At 39.4% G+C, this 17,746-nt stretch overlaps 2 protein-coding genes across 2 annotated transcripts; one reads left to right on the forward strand and one right to left on the reverse strand.

Annotated features, from left to right (window-relative positions):
* Positions 1-510: 510 nt before the first annotated feature.
* On the reverse strand, positions 511-2,591 carry cga (glycoprotein hormones, alpha polypeptide). Its single transcript, XM_073483699.1, has 4 exons — positions 2,565-2,591; positions 2,365-2,476; positions 2,005-2,189; positions 511-811 (listed from the first exon to the last, which is right to left on the reverse strand). Exons 1-4 carry the CDS (start codon positions 2,589-2,591, stop codon positions 737-739), a joined length of 399 nt encoding a protein of 132 aa, XP_073339800.1. The 3' UTR covers positions 511-736.
* Positions 2,592-10,015: 7,424 nt separating this feature from the next.
* Positions 10,016-16,750, forward strand: vash1 (vasohibin 1). The gene is made up of 7 exons (XM_073483628.1): positions 10,016-10,930; positions 11,991-12,079; positions 12,702-12,758; positions 13,071-13,145; positions 13,306-13,687; positions 15,063-15,172; positions 15,386-16,750. Exons 1-7 carry the CDS (start codon positions 10,709-10,711, stop codon positions 15,456-15,458), a joined length of 1,008 nt encoding a protein of 335 aa, XP_073339729.1. The 5' UTR covers positions 10,016-10,708; the 3' UTR covers positions 15,459-16,750.
* Positions 16,751-17,746: the final 996 nt, after the last annotated feature.

A 17,746-nucleotide genomic window follows, 5' to 3' on the forward strand; every position in this document is an offset into this window, starting at 1 on the left:
ATTCAGTGTGACACTTCAGTATGGCAGATGTTCACTGACAGGCGTTAGACAGCTGATTATTCATCTGGCCTCAAAGGCAACATGTAACTGAGCATGTTAGTTCATAAGAGGAGTAAAACTGTTATTATGTTTTGTAAATTATGAAAAGTATAATATAACTTTAAAAGATAGGGGCTGAAATAACCTACTGTATGGTCCTTGCTACATTATGATGTGTGCAACAGTGTGAAGTGTGATGATTTATATTGTATATTTCTTATTCCTTTACGCAAATAAGCTGATAACCTACTTTTCTTTACATCACTCCAAATTGGGAATTAATATGCATTTTATAAGCATTTAATTTCAGTATAATCTAAGTTCTGGAGCTGGAGACTACTTCATTTTTGTGTGAACTTATCCTTTAATTAAGCAGACACATTTTGTCCAAAGCAACTTACTTTATACACTGGGATTGTTTGACTCCAAACAATCCCAGTGGAAGACACATTCATGGCAACACGACATCTTGGTGCACATTTTAATTGCTTTTCAATCTACAGTTAATCCTATACATCTATCAATGCACAAAATGTAGGCTAATTACACATTACAGACACAGACACAGACAATACAAAAATATTATCTGGCAACACAAGAACACACATTTTAAAACAGAGAAGAGCTCCTGCATATTTAAAGAAACACGTTTTGTTGCCAAGCTGAGTGCTGCAGAATTGTCTCCAGTTCCCATCTGTCATATCTTATGAAAATAGCAGGTGCTGCAGTGGCAGTCTGTGTGGTTTCTCACCCTTATGCCGGCCACCTCTGTCTGAAAGAGGAGCAGAGGAGTAGAAAGACACAAGAGTCAATATTAACAAAGTCACATCAATCTATAGCAGCAAACATGTATTATCAAATGCTTTGCAGTAGTTTGAGGTGTCAACATGTCTGCACTTCTAAGCACTTTTGAACTAAACAGAAAACAGAATTGAAATAATTACACAGTGGTAAAATAATAATTACAAGTAAAAGTACTACAAAAAGTAAAAGTACAGAAGTATTATCAGCTAAATGTACATAAGATAAGATATAACTTTATTTATCCAGAGAGAAAATAGTGCAAATTATCACATTATCACATATCACATTTACAGTTTAACATGAAAAGATTCCTTCCTGTTGCACTTTCAGCTGATCAGGGACAAAATCCACTGACTTTGATTTGAACCATTATGTATATTCAAAAGTTCATCTGAAGTTATTATAAGGCTGCAGCAGATTTATAGTTAATCAAATCAAGTGTTTTTCGTCCGACACTACAGTCTTTTTAGTCTGAAATTCGTGATAAGTGATAAGATTGTAACAAAAAGTGGGAATTTTGTATTAAAAAGACTGTAACTCTGATGAAGAATGCAACTGAGCAAAGGTGAATTAATGGGTAAATAAATACTACAAACTACAACTACATAATAGTTATTATTTCGGTCTTTACAATTTTAACAACTTGCAATAATTTAATTCGCATAGAAACTAATTAAATATATAAGATAAATGACAAAAAGGCTTTGAACTAAACATTGAGAACGGGAGAAATACTGTCCCCCATTCGTCTGAAGCAGGTAGCTGGGAATTTTAAACTAATCTGACCATAAGATTAAAACTAAAGATCTATAAAATATCATTTTCACTATTGATTTTCTTGGTTAGTCAACATAAAGTCTGTAATTTCCTGCCAATTCCGCTGATTTCTTCAAGACTGATTTCTTCTTTTATTTGTTGGTTTGTTTGTTTTATAGATCTTTTTCTGTTTTTCTGTCAGTTACCGTGAGCAATACTAGTGACAGATGGGAGCGAAGGGGATGCAACAAGAGAATCTGGATGGATTTAAACCAGCAACGTGGATCTTTAGGTTATCAGGACAATCCCTTTAAGATTCATTTCAACCTTACCGTGACCTCTTCAGTGTGTAGTAAGTTCACAGTATTTAAAGAAAAGTTTGCCAGACGTGTCTTTTGTCTGTACCTCATAGCTGTGCTTTGCGACGCAGCACGTAGCCTCCGAGGTGATGTTCTTTGGGATCGTCATCGTCTTCATGGCCTTGAGAGGTGTTGGGTACGCTCTGGAGAAGCAGCAGCCCATGCACTGATAGACCGGACGATCCCTCGAGAAAACACTGTTCTTTCTCAGCGTGCACTCCTCACAGCCCACTGGAGAAAGACAATACAGGATTTATCACCAAAATCAAAAACTACCGATCACGGACAGCTTGTGATATAGTGCCAGAGCACATTTGAGGTTAAAGGCACAGTGTGCGGTCTTTGTGAATGGAGACACTCACATTAAAGTTACATTTCAACAATCAATTTGTGTCACACATCTTACTGTTTGATAAGTCAGTGTTGGGGTAAGAATCAGCTACATAAAGGAGAAAAGACAAGAGAAGAAGAGACAGTCCAGCAGATTTCACCGAGCCCATCGTGGTTGCAGTAGTTACCTAAAAATACAGAGAGGAAAATGAAAATGCTCAATCAAAAATCTGTTGGATCAAAGCACGAGTAAGTCAGACAGAAACAGAGTACTACCATGTTAAGAGAAAGTACCCTCTTCATTGTGCCTATGCGCCAGGGTGGCCTTTTATCAAGGAATTCAGCATCGCTCTGGGTCGATTTACGCCCGCCGCCTCCCTCAGTCTGTGACGACTTCCCGGATTAAGTGAAACCTACCAACCTTATCAATGATCTCACTGACTCACTAGCCACTTCGCAACCTTTCCCATAATCCCTTTAAAGCACAAAATGATAATTGCAAACAATGGAAAGTCAAAACACACTTTAATCATCTTCCATCCTGGCTATGGATGCTGCATTTAATCCCTGATGGGTTTTTGTTACTTAGTAACTGGGTGGTTGTTATCATTTGTCGTGTCATAGCAATGGAAGGGTCAATAGTTTGTGCTGTTCTTGAGTATTTACTGCAGAAAGAACATCTGTAGGCTGTAAGTGGCCTTAGACTGTTCTTGAACAATAAGGTGTCATGAAATATCACTTTTTACTGCAATTTCTTCACTCCAGCAGTCACAAACTTTTTGAAACACATATTCAATATGCTTAATATTCTTCAACATTTAGAATTCAAGACTTTAAGATGTTTTCCATGACATTGAAATGTGTGTCATTTTTGTTTCCTTGTGTGTGTGTTTTATAGGTGTTTTCTGGTCTTGTGTTGTCATTTGTACGGAAGCCCTAAAGGGCCATGCATTCATACATTTTATTTCCTCTGTTTTCCCGTGATAATGAGTTAATTTCATTTGTTTTCTCGAGATCTCGAGTTATTATCTCGAAATAACAACTGCCATTTTCCCGAGATAACAGGATAATTTTCTCGAGATCTCAAGATAACGAAACTTTGTTTTCCCAAGATAACAATATAATTAATTCGAGATCTTGAGAAAACAAAACGATAGTGTAGTATATTAAATCATTGCAGGAAACATCATTCAGTGTAGCAATGTCAGAGGAGCAGGAGCATATCGATCACTGCGTCACATATCTTTTCAATCAAGGCCTGACACAGGCTGAAATAGCATTATGCCTTGCTATTACAGAGAATATACACATTAGTGTGGTAATCTAAAAAGGCTTCAGCTGTATCGGCGGCGCAATCTAAGTGAGCCTGATGTCGTCGTTAACTACATAGCTGACCAGCTACGAGGTCCCGGGCATCTCCATAATCTCAGGCCTATCATATCACAGTCATTATCCCAAGATCTCGAATTAATTATATCGTTATCTTGGGAAAACAAAGTTTTGTTATCTCAAGATCTCGAGAAAATGATCCCGTTATCTCTGGAAAACGGCAGTTGTTATTTCGAGATAATAACTCGAGATCTGGAATTAATTATATCGTTATCTCGGGAAAACAAAGTTTTGTTATCTCGAGATCTCGAGAAAAATGATCCCGTTATCTCGGGAAAACGGCAGTTGTTATTTCGAGATAATAACTCGAGATCTCGAATTAATTATATCGTTATCTCGGGAAAACAAAATTTTGTTATCTCGAGAAAAATGATCCCGTTATCTCGGGAAAACGGCAGTTGTTATTTCGAGATAATAACTCGAGATCTCGAATTAATTATATCGTTATCTCGGGAAAACAAAATTTTGTTATCTCGAGATCTCGAGAAAAATGATCCCGTTATCTCGGGAAAACGGCAGTTGTTATTTCGAGATAATAACTCGAGATCTCGAATTAATTATATCGTTATCTCGGGAAAACAAAATTTCGTTATCTCGAGATCTCGAGAAAAATGATCCCGTTATCTCGGGAAAACGGCAGTTGTTATTTCGAGATAATAACTCGGGATCTCGAATTAATTATATCGTTATCTCTGGAAAACAAAGTTTCGTTATCTCGAGATCTCGGGAAAACAATGTTTCGTTATCTCGAGATCTCGAGATCTCGAGATCTCGAATTAATTATATCGTTATCTCGGGAAAACAAAGTTTCGTTATCTCAAGATCTCGAGAAAAATGATCCCGTTATCTCGGGAAAACAGTAGTTGTTATTTCAAGATAATAACTCGAGATCTCAAATTAATTATATCGTTATCTCTGGAAAACAAAGCTTTGTTATCTCGAGATCTCGAGAAAATGATACCGTTATCTTGGGAAAATGGCAGTTGTTATTTTGAGATAATAATATCTGAGTGAGAACAAAAGGCTTTTGAGCCTTGGCAGAGGTATGCGCTCTACTGAGTGCTATTCTATTTATTTATGTACTTATTTTAAAGGGGTAAAAAAGCCAAACATTCTGTGGTTCCAACTTCTCAAACATGAGGATTTGCTGCTTTTCTTTGTCATATAAAATACAACATTAATTGAATGTCGTTGGCTTTTGGACTCTTTGTCAAACAAAAGAAGACATTTTTGGATATAAACTGAGGCTCTGGGAAATTGTAATGATGATTGTCTCACTATTTTTTTTACTATTTTAAATACTGAACAATCAATTAATGGGAGAAAAATCTGCATACTAATCATAAAGAAATCATAATGCAGATTAAAGTTGGGTATTGTACATATATTAATGCAAATACAGTCTTGCAATGCATATTGGTGTCATGTATCAGACCTGTGATTTATGTACTCCACGTCTCGATAGCTTTAAAAATATCACACTTATCACACACTTACTAAAATATATTAATGATAATTATTATAAAACTAGCCTAACTTAAATAAAACATGACACAAATTATTTATTTTGGTTGAATTCTTTTTACCCGTAATTTTACACTGTTTATTGAGCAATAAACTCATTTCAGAGGCTCCAGTGGCTCCTTCAGAACTGGAGGATGTGATGGATGGAAGAAGCTATGAATAAATGGAGAGATATCGGATAGCTGTTAGCAAGTATCCATCTGTCCACCTCCAACATCTGAAATGTCAAGGATGAATATGAATTCATTTTGTATTTCATTTGTCTGTTTACTTAATCGCCCATGTCCCGTGTCCTTGGTTGTGCTGGTGATAAATCCTTGGCATGAGGCTCGTAAATCAGAAAGTGAGGCTGACATGATGTTTAAATCATGGTGATGGGTAAAAGGTTTTTATTTTTTCTTTAATTAATTAATACACTGTCAATCCTATAATAAATGGTAGTAGTTGTCATACTTGCTGATAAGACTGATATGAACGGCTCACGCATATTTGTGCTTTTGTTTTGGCTATGTGTCATTTTCTTGACATCATACAAAATCCCCTTTTTTATTTTTAAGCATAAATATATATTCTCAAATATCAACTGAGGAACGTCACATTTCTGAAGATCTCACAGCTTTTTAATCATATCATGCTTATTTGTCTGGAAATCTCATGTAACATCAGGCTTCTGGCAGCAGTGTCGAGAATAACTGCTAACAAAAAGGCAACCAAAGAATTAGTTTGGGGACATGTGCCCCTCCCTCCATGTCTGAAATCTCTTCTCTAGCTGCTTCACAGCCTCCTGATTTTGTGTTCTGCAGGTCGCTCCGACTCCTTTTGTAAGTTACTTTGATCTGGCTGGATGAGGATGAGGATGTGAACCACAGAGATGTGGAAAGCTGCAGGATTAGAGTAAACAGCGTTATTTACATGGTCGTGCTCGATGAAACACGAGTCAGATATATTCTCAGTGGTTCTGGTGTCAACACTGTTGTTGTCGAGGAGAAGGCACAGGAGACATGGTGAGGTTAGCAGGCCAGGCCCAGGTGCTCTGAACGGCATCACCAAGATAACCACAATAGTATATAACTTATTGTTGTTTTATGCACTTATTTATTAGCTATGTTCTTTATTATGTACTAGGTTTCTCCATTTATCTCTACTTATTCTGTTCTTGTGCTTAGACATTGGTACAAGAATAGCAAAGAGGAATAGTGAAGAGCAGAGGTTTTGCAAAGATGTTCAGGAGGAGGGTTATTTTTGCTTTGGTTGATGAACACACAGACACTCTCTCCACACGGTGGCACGAGAGATCTGTAATACAGGAACAATAGCAGCTCTTATCTCATTCAAAAGTTTACAGTGGAGCTAAAAATGTGGCTCTGCTGGACTTCATCATATTGTAGGAAACAAAGCATCACTGGAAACAAAGCAGACATTGTCAAAGACAGACATAAACATAAAGCCATAATGTTTTCATAAGAATTCATATCTAAAATGGTCAGATTAAAGAAAACAACAAATACATACCACTGTAAATGGTTGATAATATGGAAACTGGGGATATTATATTTAGTCTGCATTGAAGAGGCAATTTAATGTCAATATAGACCTTGTTCACTTCTCAAACTCAGAAGGTTTACGTTGTAATATGTCAAACATTACCAATCAAATACTTACATCTTAGATCATGGAGCCCTTTTTACTTGTTAAGTTCTTCAAACAAATGTTTTGGCCTTTTGGAAAAATGACCAGAGACGTTGTCGTCCCATAAATATTTGGTACTTTAATATTCAAATAAAAAAGAATTGTTTATATTACATGCAATGCATTCATGATGACAAATAGCAGCTCTGCGTATGCCTGTTGTTGACATCCATTGAACCAGCAGAGCAGCCGACAGGCCGCGTGCACTGAATGAACATCATGTATGACGGGCTGGATGCTGTGGGAGTGATTATCATGGGTCTGCTCATTAAATATTTGTGGTGTAGAAATAAAATGGAAACTACTGGCTGTCTGGAGCAGTTGGAAAAATACAGCTAAAAACTTTGAACTGCTTTCTTGAGAATATAAACATAAACTTGCAAACACAGTATGCAAACTGTAAACTGAAGTGAATGCAGATCCAATAAAGGATGGGCTGCAGCAAGCATGTGTCAATATGCAGAGAGAGATATGAAATGTACCAGCTGTTCTGCCTTCTTCAGACAAAGTGTAAGAAATTTGTCTCATTTTTTTAATGTTATATATAACAGATATAGGTAGGGCATATTAATTGACAAGAGCTATCAAAATAAACTGGAAAAACCTTCGATACACAGTGAAATACTACAACTAATCTACTCAAAACTATGAAAACCAGTGTACCAAAAGGTAAAACAGTGACACCTGGTGGGCAGAGTAGAGAAGCACATATGGACGACGGCTGACTAAACATAAAATTATTACATTTCTCAAAGCATCACATTCCTGCAGAAGTCAATATAACAAATGAATTGCCTTCTTGTCTTCCTTTTCAGCACCTTTGTTGCTAAACATGCAAAACACCACATGTGACTCTGAGAGCAGGGAGGAAAATCTCTGCAGCTCTGCATTAGTCACGTGACAGGGCGCGATACGAGCTATTACAAAATGGCGCCCAAAAAGTTACATTAAAAGATCGTCAAAACTTATATTAAACTATTATAAACGGCACGAAACAGCTGGATCACATGGTGGCATCAACAGCGGACAATATGCACCAAAGGCTACAACGTAAAGGGCTCAATTTTTCATAGTAAATGATAAAATAGTGCAGCAGAGCTTCTCCACACAACTTCCCCTCAGGAGCAGCACAAAAAACAAGCACAGTGAGGGGCAGAGGGGAAATCCAGGAGCACAACAAAGTCATATCCACAGGAGACGTTAATGTAAAATAACAGTGAATTAGAATAAATCATTGACAAAAAATTCACAAAAACTCAATCATTTAAATGCAATATACAATTCTCAAATACAAATTGAACTTGAGGCTTAATAATAAAGTGCATTTTTAACTTATAAATAAAAACTAATAAAGACCACAACAGAACAGACAGGGCCTCATTTTTGACAGTCATAAGACATAAAAACTGTAAAAGGGGCACAATGTAACAATTTGTAAGTTGCTTAAATGTGTTATATATTTCTGTTTTCAAATATTTTGTATCATAATTTTCTATGACAAATTAAGGCTACTCTTCCTCTTATGTGTATTTTAATCTGTTGTCGTTTGCCCTACAGGTTGGGATAATAGCAGTTTGGTGAGACCCACTGCAATGTAAGTACTTATTAAAGTAGCCAAAAATATCTCATAAGGCATTTTAAGGGGACTTAATGCTACCAAAATAATACTCCAGAGGCATGTACTACGAAGCAGGATTTGGTAACTTCTGGTTTAACCCTGGGCTTTCTGGGCTACAAAGGTTGTTCACGTCTTACCGTGCATCTTTTTGCACCATTTCCTCATCAGGGGGGAAACAGGAGTCCCAATTTCATACTACATAGTAATCTTATAGCCTGTGTTGTCAAAGTATGCTGTTAATTTACAATGAATCATATACTTGCTCATTTGTTTGTGACAGAAATGATAAAATATAAGTACCAAAGCACATCCATCACACTGCAAACTTGGAACGCTGCTACCAATAAAAATATTGTTTTTTTTACATACTTACTGGTTAAAGTATACTTATTGCTCCTCCTGTGTGAACACACGTACTCTATGTAGTACATAATGAAGTTTGGCAGTGGAATGACCTCAGTCACCTCGAGCCCTGTATATACCCAGGTGTAACTGTTTTGTCACCTACAACAGACAAAGCCGACCTGTTTTAGGAACCCAAAATCATCAAGCGTAAGTGGGATTTTATTTTGTCTTGTGAAGTCTCAAGTACCTTAGTATTCAAAGCTTTTGCACCATTTGTCCCGCAAGTTGACTCATAACTAATAAGTGAAGTTGAAAGGAAAGAATCGAGCAGATATGGGGGGTCATTAATGTTTCTGAGTGTCAGTGATCCAGGATAATAAATGTGTAAATGATGTGCACAGACTTTATTTTAAAGTACTGTGGTATTTGAAGCTGTGCGGCTCACTTCTGCATGTGGCAGCCTGCCATGATCTGCCAGTCAAACTAAAGGTTGGCTACCATAGTTAATTCTAGCAGGGCTCGTGTTAAATATAAATAAGTTGTTCCTCAGCTACACCGAAGTGACACAATATATATCTAGTTATACTGTATATAACCCCTAACAAACAAACTCTTCCACACACAGGTTTATGAAAATAAATTGGAAAAAATCCAGATCATAATCCAGTGAGAGAAGTGTGTGACCACAGTCCCACAGATGGTCTGTGTCTTCTATAATAGCCAGAAATGTGGATGTTGGTTGAGGGGTTTGGGACGGCTGCAATAAGAAAGATGATTTTTCCAAAAAAATGTCTTAATTTAGGTCATAAATGATGTTGAAAAGGTCTTTGAAACATTTAAATAAAGTATCTACCTGCAGAAACCTTAAATAAGCAAAACTGTCGGTTGAATTTTTCGGGAAAAAAACTGAAATAAAGTCATTTTTCTTCATCTTTGCACTACGCCACCAAACTACACTGTCGGGTTGGTAAAATAAAACAGAAAGTGGTCAAAGATGTTTCGGGGGATATCAGATTGACACCTTTCGGGGAGCACCTGAATGCAGCATTTGTCACGGCTGAGATCATCCGCTCAGCCCGGAGCATGCGCAGTAGACGGAGGTCTGGGAGTGTCTGAGCGGCTCGTTGGACGTGAATCCAACCCGCAGTCAGTGAACCCAGGAGCATCTGCATGAACAATGAACCGGCTGACTTGGGAGGGAATGATTTGAGACGAACATGGAGCGGATGTGTGAGGAGTGCCGGGGTGATGGGAGAGTACCGCAGCTGTGATTTGCGGGATTCCTGGGGCGTGAATGACCTCTAACGGTACAGGGAATTAGTAATTTCTAATACTTTGTTGTCTGCACAGTCAATCCTCTTACAGACTGTGGTAGCGTTACACTGGCGGGATTGTTGATGAACTTTCACAGATAGTCATTAAAATAGGCTGCATATCTGAACCTTAGTGTCTTAATTTATCTATTTACATTAATGTGTGATTATTGGCTGGCCTGTGGTCCACTAGATTTAACCAAAGTGCTGAATACTTGCAGCAAAATCAGTCTTTATCTTATTTTATTTTCTTAAAATTGTACATCACTTGTGATATCATTGGTTCACCAGCTGCTTCAACCACAGAGGTGAGTTTTTAACCACAGCAGATCACCTTTAGATTTTTAGTCCACCCACAGCTCTGGCTTTTGTTTTGAGACACTGGTGGCAGAAGCTGCTGGGTGTCATGCGTTGGCCATCTGTTGTGGAAACCTACTTAAGCCTGCAAGCAGATTAACCAGCGAAAGGATCCAAAGCACCAGTCAGTCAGGACGTTCCTGTGTCGGCTTCCTGGTGGAGGAGGAGGAGGAGGAGGAGCAGGGATGCTGAGGGCCACCGTGGGCTCGGTGCTGGAGAGAGACGAGGAGCAGGAGGATGAAGCTGAAGAAGAGCTGAGGGATGGAGGGGTGCCTTTCTACGTGAACAGAGGAGGCCTCCCGGTGGATGAGGAAACTTGGGAGAGGATGTGGCGCCATGTGGCTCGAATACACCCCAATGGTGAAGCTTTTGGGAAGGAGATCCGGGTTGCCACAGACCTGCCCAAGGTAAAAGTGTATTAAAGGATGAGTTCATCGAAAAATGAAAATGTAGTTATCTTTTAACCCCCATGCCGATGGAAAGTCTAGTGAAGTTTCGTAGTCCACAACACATTTCTGGAGCTTCAGAGCTAAGCAACGCTGCGGTGTTTTTCCAAATAACTGAAGTAGATGGGGACTTGTTTTAAAACAACTGAAGGAAAACATAAAATGACGCCATACAGCTTGTCTGCTGTAATCCAAGTCTCCGGAAGACCCGAGATCACAAATAGTTTTGAAGAGACGTTATTTAAAGCTTTAATCTTCAATGTCGTCGCTAACCTAAAAGCATTGGCGCACACCTCCATCTGAAGCGGCGCATGAGCTCCACCGCACCTCGAGTTTGTAAATAAAGTCTTTTTAAATCAATTTTCAATCTCTGGGCTTTTGGAGACATGGATTATGCCAGGCAAGCTGTATGGAGACATTTTATGTTTAATTTTTTGTAGTTTTTTAAAAACAAGTCCCCATCTACTTCAGTTGTTTAGGAGAATGCCGCAACACTGTTTTGCTGTGAAGCTCCAGAAATGTTTATTTGTACTACGAAACTTTAGGGTGTGTAGATAATGACTGAATTTTCATTTTTGGGTGAACTTTGCCTTTAAAAGCTGCAGCTGATTATTCATGACACGGGTGAACTTCACATAATGCCTGTGAAAGTTACACATAGTGGAGAGGCAATTAACACCCATGTGTCGAGGGAAAATGTTGCATCACAGTGTTACTATGCAGTCCCACATGACAAGTAAACGATTATTTGTGTTCATCAGTTCTTTGCCCAATTTCACCCCAGTATTAAAACACAGGGCTTGTTTTGGTCACGGTACATTTGAATGCTGCAGATGAAGAAGAGTGGTGCTTAACACTCATTCCTCATGGGAGCTGTTAAAGAGCAATTAAGATATCTCTTGGCTTTAGCTATACTGGATAGAAAAGTGCATAGAGGGCACACAGGACTACATTCTCCAGATGCAATGACTGTTGGGATTGTATAATGGTAATGCAGTTGTTTGGATGCTCTGTCCCACAGATTCCAATACCGAGCGTGCCTACATACCAACCTACCACCCCTATCCCACAGCGCCTGGAAGCCATACAGAAGTACATCAGGGATTTGCAGTATCCTTTGACTTAAGTTGGTACCACAGTGGACTTGAAGCGGCAATTATTTGTCTTGTACAGTTGGAGTGATATATTTAACACACTGATCTTACTCAAATTCATGTAAGATGTAAAGTAGGGCTGCAACTAACGATTACTTTCACTGTCGATGAATCTGCCAGTTATTTTCTCGTTATTGTTTGGTCTACAGATTGTCTTGTTGTGTCCACATCCCAAAGATATTCAGTATACTGCCATAGATGATTAAGTAAACCAGAAAATATTCACAGTTAAGAAGTTTTTTTCCTTAAAAAATGACTCAAATTGAACTGCCAACTCTTTTGATAGACAACTTTTTGATTTATCGCAGCTCTATTGTCAAAATTAATGCTTACAAACTACCTTTACTAATCCTACTGACCGACTGTTTTGCCACACTTTGATAAATATGGGCCAAACATCCGAAAGTAGGCCACTCTAGATTCTATATTAAGCTAGATATCCAGTCAGAGCTGAGATTCATCCATAATTAACCGTCAACCTATGAATATCACAACGCTTTAAGTGCTCGTCTCTCCACCCCACTGCATTCATCAGAGTATTCTCCCTGTTATTGTATGTCCTTGACTGTCTCCTACAGGTACAATCACACGGGAACACAGTTTTTTGAAATAAAGAAGAGCCGGCCTCTAACTGCGTAAGCACATTTTATTTTCCCTCATCCTAGACTGATCATCAGTGATGGACTCGCTGACGCCGGATGTCTGTGACAGCGTTGGTTGATTTCTCGTGGTTTAGCATGTGCTGCTGATGCTTGTGGATCATCTGTTTCTGTGGGCTCTCTGAGTTGAAATTAATGTCAAGTAGAGGAGGACTGGAAGACAGTTTTCCTGACCTCGCTTTATTAGATTTGGTAGCACAAATTTTATTTCCCTGGCTCATGGAAAATGTTATTTGTATGGTTAACCAGTGTTACTGTGTTATTCTCTTGTTCAATTGTACTGCACAGGTTGATGGACATTGCTAAAGAGATGACACGGGAAGCTCTGCCAATTAAATGCCTGGAGGCGGTGATCCTGGGGATGTATCCTTACAGCAGCAGATGCTTTATATGTTTTGATATCTTTGAGTTGTGTTGTTGTGGCAATGACTGTAGAGATGAACAGCTATTATTCACATGTTTTTCCAAATTTTGCTCAAGACTCTCGAGTTAGATTTCAAATTTCCTTGACCCACCTTTGCAGTTACCTCACCAACAACATGCCAGGTGTGGAGCGCTTCCCCCTCAGCTTTCAGTCTCAGTTCTCAGGGAACCACTTCCACCATATCGTGCTCGGAGTCCACAGCGGGGGACGCTTTGGCGCGCTGGGCATCAGCCGGAGGGAGGACCTCATGTTCAAGCCCCTGGAGCTCCGGACACTGATGGACTTGGTGCAAGAGTTTGACGGAGCCTACAGGGGCTACTGGCACACCCTGCGCAAGGTCAGGATCGGCCAGTACGTGTCGCACGACCCTCACAGCGTGGAGCAGATAGAGTGGAAACATTCGATACTAGACTTGGACAAGCTGACCAAGGAGGAGCTACGGAAGGAGCTGGAGAGGCACACTCGAGACATGAGGCTAAAGGTACGTTTTCAGGCTCATATGTTTATACGTATGCTATAGGTGAGAATTGACCACCTGTTTGATTAATACTCCTACAAATAGAGGCAGCATATCACCAAGGTATGTGCTAACTGCTGCTAACTGTATTCTTAATGTTAAAAAGTCATTATTTTTCTCATACTGTCCTTTGCTGCAGCACCTCTATTCACCCTCTGTCTGAATGCTCCGTTTAAGCGCCTGTCTCTTTAAGGCCACCCTCACAAAAAGCCCAGTCTGCTGTGATTGGTCAACTCTCACAGGCCTGAGCAGGCACCTCCCACCACATGAGCTCTAAAGTGTTTTTTCAACCACGGCTATGCTGTGGGCACAGCTGAGGGCGGCGACTGTATCGCTGTTTAAAGGCACAGTTTTGAATATGAGCTGTAGGTGTTTCTCTGTGGATTGAGCAGTTTGATACCTTCACAGCAGTTTTACAGCAATTTGACCTGCTTTGTAATCAAAAAGGACATAGAAATCTAGTTTATTGCCAATATGGGACCTTTAAAGTCTCATTTTCCTGCTGACACAAGCTGATGCAGCTCTTGCAGATCCGAAGACAATAAGGAAAAACAATTTGTCCTCAGCAGAAGGACTGCCAGTGTGAACTGCTTTATTAGATTTCTGTTGACGTGCTGTGTCTTCATGTGCAGTGACACGGAGCTGACCTGCTATTTGAGGAGCCATTTCTCTCAAATGATGCCCTCTCATCACCTCTCATGCTATCATAATGAAGGCAGCCTTGATGCTGAGCTCTGTGTATAATAAAACCAATGTGATGGCTTGACTCTGCTCTGCGGTGCTTCATGCATCGCTGGCTCAATCCGTCAATAGGTGATCTTTTACAGTGAGCGCTCAGCACAATCACATTAGAAATACAGGGAGATATCATACACTGACACTGGGCCTCGGCATGAGTATAGTTTACTCTCCCATGTTTTAAAGGAGACCTATTTTTTTTTCCCTTTAGTATTTTTCACGTTTTTTGTGCATGCTAAAAGGTCAAATCCAACGGAAGCTACCCCTGAAACCCCTCTTCAGTAGTACATCACACTTGTGCCTAGCAGCTAGTTTGGCAATTGATTTAGCACACCTGCTCTGTTTTGGTAAGCAGTGCTGGGTCAGGCATGCGTAAGCTGACCAACCAGAGGAGACTGGGGCCTTAAAGAGACAGGCGCTAAAACCAGAGTGTTTCAGACAGAGGGGGGGGGGGGTATGAGAAAACTGATGTGTTATTTGAGCATTAAAGCATGTAAACCTGTTCTAGTAGTAACCCAAAATACAATTATGAACCTGAAAATGAGCATAATATGTCTCCTTTAAAGTGACTTAGATTCTGATGTGTGAATTGTTTTTGCAGATAGGAAAGGCTGCACCGCCCTCTCCCACCAAAGACAGGAGGAACAGCATGGGTTCACCCCTCAGAGGACCGAGCAGCCCCATACGCAGGATCAGCCGTGTTGAGAGACGGTATGATTAATCATGTGCTCCAGATAAATTGGCTCTTCACTAAAAATACGTGCATTAAAGCCACTGACGTGAATTTTCTTTAGTCACGGGGCAATTTTTGGGACTACAGATGTCTCATGATCTAAGGAGAAGTACTTTTTTGAATTAGTCACAGTTTCCTTCTGATGTGAATACAACTCATTGTCTCGTCTCCTGTTTTGTTTTTTGTTGCAGTCCCTCCGGAGAGAAGAAGGTTTTGGAGCAAAAATCGACTGCAGACATAAACGGATACCAGATTCGAGTCTGAGGATGTGTTTAAGCTTGCTTGTAAAGTCTAAAGGTACCACACTCTTGTTTCATGGGGCCATTGATCAATCCTTTGTACACACATTGGCCTATTCACAGGATGCAATGTTGAATAGGTCACCAGCAACTTCTTCTCTCAAAACAAACGCCTCATTCAGCTTCCCTGTGTCTGTGTTCTTAGAGGCATTGCCTGGAGCTGCACTGTGGATAGTAATTGGTGCTGGCAACATTCCCACATTATAAAAAGGGGTCATATGTGCAGTACTTTGTAAAGATTTTTAAATAGTTGCAGAGTTTTGCTAACTCAACCCAGCGAGAAATATGACTCCACGCACTGGGCAAGGCTACCACTCAATGTTAATGTGCTACTGGTTTTATTCTGTTCAACGAAAGCTCTTAAGGCTCGTCTGCAATCTGTATCGTCGTACTGTAAGTGTGCAAATACATGTAATGTGATTTTAAATCCACTTAGGCTCTGCTGGGCAGCAACTGCTTGTGTAGTGACTAGTTTGCAAACCACTACCCTCGTGCCTTGTATGAGAATTCAAAGAAAAAGACTTTTTATAGACGACCTGTCATTGCATAAGTAAACACAAAGCAGTGTAATCTCTTCTCTTCCGAAACATTGAAAATGAATGAAATCAATTTTGAGCAACAGTTCCTTGACACCTAATATTTAGATGCTAGTACGTTTAGCATGCAATTTACATCACTGAGACTGAATATGGGATTGAATACACAATATACAGAAGTGTATTCAAGAGTATTCAGGCATCTGTTCAGTGGTAATAGGAGAAGAAGATATGGAAATGACTCATGCCAACGCAGCTGACTGATCCTATCTGCATTTAATGTAGATGTAAAGTAATGACAAGTCAGTTTATATGTACTGTATAACTGCTCTGCTTACCTTGTTTCTAGCTTTTATTTGTAGCAACTAAATTCAATATTTCACTTGCCTTAAGTGGTGTCTAAGAAACTGACGTCAGTATAAGGTGTAAAGAAGTTTTTTTAACAGCACTTTTATCCGCATTTTGTATTTTATTTTTTTTTAAATCGGAAATTCTGTCGTTTTATACTTCCTTCAGTGTTGGTGATCAGCAGTGGACCTCTTAATATTTACTACACACCGTTTTGAATATGTTCCCACAGCAATCATTTTAATGTGTACAGTACTGTAGGTGTTGTCCATTTTCATTCCAGTGCACTGTCTGTAACACAACTGTTTTGTACCAAACAGACTGTTGATTTACAGGATCACAATAAAGGCTCACTTGAATTGTGGCGAAACCATTTTGTTTTCTTATTCATTCAATGTTGTGATAATAGGGCGTTTTAATATATGTATGGTCATGTGTTTTATTACCTTGCCCTTATTTAAAAGGTACACTTTGTAGTTTTGGAGAAGAAATTCAAACTCAGAATTTTAATATTTACAATATTAATGAGGTAGTAATACAAACTCAGAAATACTTATTTTTTCCAATAAACAAGCTGTTCTCAGAGGAAAATAAGGTCCCCAGAACAGTGTTTGAAGCCAGAAAGGTGGCAGGATCTGCCACATACAAACAAAGTAAAAGTCAGTTCGTTTATTTAGCTTGTTTAGGCAAAAAAACCCTGATTAAAATATCTTCCCCAAAACTACATAGTGAACCTTTAAGCTGTCTAAAGCCAAACAAATTCCAGAAATTCTGTGGTTAATCATTAGCTATGCTGTAACACACTGTCAGGCAAGGGATGGCGCCAGTTTTTTTTCAACCTGTAGTTCAAACTAAGCACAGTGTCCTCAGCTCAAGGGCAGTTTTTGGCACCAAGGCAAATAATGACGAGAGCTGAGATCTCTTAACACCAACAACTCCATACAAGGGAAGAATGGGCCTCTGTGTGCAGCAAAACAGTGAATTAAAACACTCGAGTGGGACAGCTTCAACATGTTCCTTCCTTAAATCTCACATTATGTCAAACTCTCTCAGCCGCTGAAATGGAAAAACTATGCTGACAAGCCTCACGTTGTTTGCCATTAATATTCCATTCATCATACTGTTTAGGCGTGGCCAGCGTTTGCTGCAGTCATATAAGTAATAGCTGTAGTGTGCTGGCAGCCTGTGGGCTTTTCTCATGATCAGGGATTCTGCTGTTTAATGGATCCCCAAGTGGATGGATGCAAGTCCACCTTTCGGGCACAGCCATCAGCTAATACGGCTTAATGGCTGCTGCATTCAATGAAAAACAGGCTGCAAGGAAGCACTTTCATGCACAGGCCAGTAATGTACCTCCAAAAGTCAAGTT

The sequence above is a fragment of the Pagrus major genome, chromosome 16 (assembly GCF_040436345.1).
Source record: "Pagrus major chromosome 16, Pma_NU_1.0".
Classification (NCBI taxonomy): Eukaryota; Metazoa; Chordata; class Actinopteri; order Spariformes; family Sparidae; genus Pagrus; species Pagrus major.